Source organism: Lactuca saligna, chromosome 9, assembly GCF_052625555.1.
Source record: "Lactuca saligna cultivar CGN05327 chromosome 9, ASM5262555v1, whole genome shotgun sequence".
Classification (NCBI taxonomy): domain Eukaryota; kingdom Viridiplantae; phylum Streptophyta; class Magnoliopsida; order Asterales; family Asteraceae; genus Lactuca; species Lactuca saligna.
The window spans coordinates 94,573,954-94,578,605 of NC_136425.1; the positions used below are offsets into that span (position 1 = coordinate 94,573,954).

General features: G+C 33.5%; 1 protein-coding gene across 2 annotated transcripts; it reads right to left on the reverse strand.

Moving 5' to 3' along the window:
• Nucleotides 1-1,142: 1,142 nt before the first annotated feature.
• On the reverse strand, nt 1,143-2,915 carry LOC145014409 (uncharacterized). Of its 2 annotated transcripts, XM_078972776.1 has the most exons (5): nt 2,620-2,915; nt 2,467-2,523; nt 2,194-2,276; nt 1,837-2,039; nt 1,143-1,613 (listed from the first exon to the last, which is right to left on the reverse strand). In XM_078972776.1, the coding sequence occupies exons 1-5, from the start codon at nt 2,733-2,735 to the stop codon at nt 1,503-1,505; spliced, it is 570 nt and encodes a 189-aa protein (XP_078828902.1). In that variant the 5' UTR covers nt 2,736-2,915; the 3' UTR covers nt 1,143-1,502. The 2 variants fall into 2 exon arrangements, with proteins under 2 accessions (XP_078828902.1, XP_078828901.1); XM_078972775.1 differs by having other exon boundaries at nt 1,150-1,613; nt 2,467-2,915.
• Between the last annotated feature and the right edge of the window lie 1,737 nt (nt 2,916-4,652).

Genomic DNA, 4,652 nt, shown 5'->3' on the forward strand with positions numbered 1-4,652 from the left:
CAAAAACAGTTGCCATGTCATGGCACCCATTGTCATTGCGTGGTGGGTCATTAAAATCCCACGATCATTAAGTTACTGTCGCATCATGGTAAAGCACCACCATGTCATGGACACCCACCATGAAAGTTTAAAAATTAGAAATGAACTCATACTTAAAACGGGTGTTACAATAGATATTGCTTCGTATAGATCCTAGTGAGACCGGTATCGTTTTTGACTTGTAGGATCTTAAAATCGTAAGATCTTAAATGATTCATATAGATCCTAGTGAGACCGGTATTGTTCTCCCTTGACATAATTGCGTGGTGGGTCATTAAAATCTCACGATCATTAAGTTACTATCGCATCGTGGTAAAGCACCACCATGTCATGGACACCCAACATGAAAGTTTAAAAATTAGAAATTAACTCATACTTAAAACAGATGTTACAATAGATCTTGCTTCATATAGATCCTAGTGAGATCGGTATCGTTTTTGACTTGTAGGATCTTAAAATTGTAAGATCTTAAATGCTTCATATACATCCTAGTGAGACCGGTATTGTTCTCCCTTGACATAATTGCTTTTTAATTGCTAAAACTAATTAATCGTTATTCTTTGAGAAAATGATTTATATATAAGGGAAAAAATGTTTCAAAATCGTTTAAAATTTTGAAGTTTTGCATATTCAAAAAAATATCATTAAACTAAAGTCTTTACATCAATAAAATATATATTTTGTTCACATCCCATCTGGGTTCTTGTGGGTTAATTGATGAGTATGATTAAAAAATTATTGAGTTTTACATAAAATTAAGAAATAATAGATGACATGAGATTGATGTGTATATTTCAATATTTAAATCCAATAACTTTCCCATGTACAAAAGTAGCACCCAATCCACTTGGTAGTTACAGATAAATAATGTACTATACAAAGATTCAAAACATTTGCTTAAGTAGTTGAATATATTAACATAAAATATACAAAATATACAAATGGAGTAAATAAACCTCTACAACAAAGCAAAATATACTTAAACATCAAGTTGGGAAACAGAATATAACAGCAATACATAAAAACACAACCAATAATGGTAAAATGTTTTACGTGTTCTATAAATTGTATTGTTGCTATACTCGTAACATTTTCTTAAAATTTAATGGGTAAAATATGTTTTACGTGTCATCTATTATTTCTTAATTGTATTCTTGCTTTACTCGTAACATTTTCATAAACTTTAGTGTAAATAAGTCGAGACACATGGTTTGTACGTGGTTACGTAAGTTTCGATTTCATATATATTTTAGGTGTCATCATGACTATAGTACTATTTCAAAAGGATACAATCCGTATTTGATGAAATATTAGAATGGACTAGTTCAAAGCAAATACTATGCTAACGGTAAGAATATATATTACAAATAAATGAACAAATTGATTTTAAGTGCTTATCCTAATCAAGGTCAAACTTTAATACGTTGACTATCTTTATCTTTTTCTCGAATATTAATAACTATTCAATCTTTATGCGTAGAAACTTCCTCCTTTTTCACAACTTGTATGGAAACCTTTTCCTCGTTTGCTTGGGAAAGAATCAAGGACTCGAGTTTACCTTCAGCTTCTTCCACCTGCGCCATTGACATTTTCAATATTTAATCCTTTTAATTTCAATATATAAATTCTACGTATATTAATAGTTACCCAACTTTGACCCTTTCAACATCAAATAACTAAAGTTCTAATTTTCCAGTAAATTTAAATGGGTTTCTACGTGAGTGCACCCCTGTTGGAGTTTGGTCAAGATACGCTACTGTTCATATGTAAGAGCCTGAAAAAGGTCAGTATTCAAACCTTGTCGATGATATCATTGGCGATATGAGCACTCATTGCTACTCCTTCGATCAGCTCATCAATGGCTTCCAACTTTTTTCTAAGTTTGCTATCTTCAGGAAGATCATCAGTAATGGTATCGATCACCTTATCAACTTTTCCAGCCACATCTTCCATAACTTCCGCTATATGCTCCGCCATGTCTACCGCTGTGTCCACTCTATCTGCAGATGCAGTAGATATAAGTTTTGTTGTATTAAAAAGATAGTTATACATCTATACACAATAACCTCAAGAAGAAACTCATAAATAATTAGAAGCAAAATAAAATATGAAAGCCTCGTTTCACAGTATAATTATCTCAGCAAATCTTCTTACTTTTTAGTGCAATCAACGGCCCCCATTTACGCGTGATAAAGGGTACAACAAATGTCAACACGATACACAGAACCCAACCAATCCTGAAAAGTTACACAGAAATTAAAACACGTTACCTACGAATAGATAGACTGAAGAACAAATATAAGAGGTATATTTTTTTCTCTGTTTTCGCTTGGTAGAAAATCTAGTCTAGATCACAAGAGATGACATTATTTAAATTCAATACATACTTGAAAATAACTGGAAAAATTGGTCATTTTAGAAGCTTACATAGAACCCGAAGGTGATCCTGAAGGAAGAGGAACTCCGGGAGGTGGAGTAATATTGCTGCATACAACAAAGTTTCGTCGTGCAATAATCAACATGGGGTGATACAGCAAGTTTCTAGTATGGAAGCCATGGACGCCGCATGAGGATAGATACCTGCTTTTTGAGATTGCTGCATGAGAAGTTGAATTAACTATAGAAGATGATGTAATGAGACTTGGACTTGTTGATATCAATGGAGCACCATATAATATCGACATGCACAATGACATTTCTTGGCTTTCGGTATTTCTGTTTGGAATTAATGTTGCGGTTGCTCGGAATTCGAAGTCTTGATTGATCTGAATTAGCGAATACTGTTTGAAATATATTTATGAGTAAAATTTGTGACCGAAGAAGAAAAATGTGATGACAATGGAGTAGTTGAAGGGTTCTATGTGCTATGTGTACTTATAGATATTAACGAATATATAATATAGCGTACGATTCAAGGGTCATAGAAGTAGAGCTACCACACGCTGTTTGCTTATGGTCAATGGTATAGAGCCGTAGAGGTTTCTTGTCAATTTCATTCGTTATTATCTTAAATTAGCATGTAAATATATTGATTACTTGGCCGTATTTATTTGACAACTAGTTTTATTTTATTTTTTTGAACCGGAAAATATATTAAGTGAATATAGCAAACCCAAAACTAGCAAGTTGCCAGAGGAGGGCAAAACACGTGTTTAAAAGTTACAATTAACAATATAAAAGCAAACAAAAGGATCTGAGCACCAATCAACCCATTCCAGATTCCTTGCAAAAGTTCCCTTAAATTTAATCCAGATGAATACTATAAATTTTATCATGTCAACCACCAAAGTATGTGCAATTCGCCGATTGTTGAAGAGTCTATCGTTTCTTTCCCTCCATATGTTCTAAAGGGTTCCATAGCAAATGACTTGTAAGATCTGTCTTTTCTTTGGGCAACTCCTCCATCCAGCTGCGAAATCAAGGACCTCAACGATTGTGTTGAACGGATCGGTATGTATACCACACCATTTAAAAACTCATTCCAACATCAACCTTGCAAATGTACATTGTACAAGGATGTGATTGTCGCATTCCTCCTCATGATTGTAATACTTGCATGTCGTGGATTCTAGCCACACCCCTCTTCGTTGCAACACCATGACAAATGAAAATTTACCCATCTTAGCTCTTTATGCAAAACACGAAACTTTATAAGGAACCTCCTTTAGCGAGTCTATTTTCGTTGTGCTTGTAGTAGTGATTCGGTCAATTTTATGCGTTAATGAGTGGATAGAATGTTTCCCATTAGGAGTTAAAATGACATTTTCCTTCGGTGTTCTCTCCATTGATAAATTTTTTAAAAATATATGATACAGGAATATCAAGTTTGTCCAATTCCTTTTTTGTCCCTGCTATATTTTTCCAAGGACCACTAGTCTCTTATTTGCGTAGTAATCATCTAGTTTTGATTGTAAGTTATGTATAGTGACGATTGAATCGAGTATTAAAATGTAATCAGAGTAAGAATAAATTTAGACACAATATCTAAATAAAATCAGGGTGGCTCTTTGTATTGCTTATCAGAGAATACAAGAGGATAACAAAAATGCTTACAATTGTGAAACTCAGTCTTAACCTCAAAGTGTATCTATCCTATATATAGGGATACTGAAAGCACAAAAAAAAACAAGGAACTAATTACAATAAGCTTCAAAATACAAAATGCCCTTGTAATAACACTACAAACAGACTTCGATATTACAGAAAACTAAGAAATATTCGACACCTCATAATAACATTCGAAAATCTACATTCTCCCCATTTGTGAGAGATGTCGAATCTAAATTGTTAACACCTTAGCCGTTTGATGAATCACCCTTCGTATCTCAGCATAACAATTAATGATTTTCCGAATCTCAGCTTTCTCCTTGTCATTATTCTTGGCACAGCTGTTCATTTTTACCATGAAATTTGAGTAATGTGGCGTTGTGTACCTTTCGACATCAAACAGTTGAAACAAGAATTTCGAATTATTGCCCTTCTTGTTTTTCCCAACAAAAACAATTCCTAAAGGTTTCAAGGTAACCTCACCATCATCGAAATCTTTCAAACTAGTCTTACTCAAAAGTATAGTTTGTGGAACAGTGACTTCTCTATCAAAAGACATTGCCAAC

What these genes read in the sequence shown, in the direction of transcription:
- LOC145014409 (XM_078972775.1), bottom strand. Translation starts at nt 2,735, where the DNA reads ATGTCATTGTGCATGTCGATATTATATGGTGCTCCATTGATATCAACA. An exon ending in GGATCACCTTCGGGTTCTAT is followed by an intron (nt 2,277 to 2,466) that starts GTAAGCTTCTAA and finishes GTAACTTTTCAG; the next exon opens with GATTGGTTGGGTTCTGTGTA. An exon ending in GCCGTTGATTGCACTAAAAA is followed by an intron (nt 2,040 to 2,193) that starts GTAAGAAGATTT and finishes CTGCATCTGCAG; the next exon opens with ATAGAGTGGACACAGCGGTA.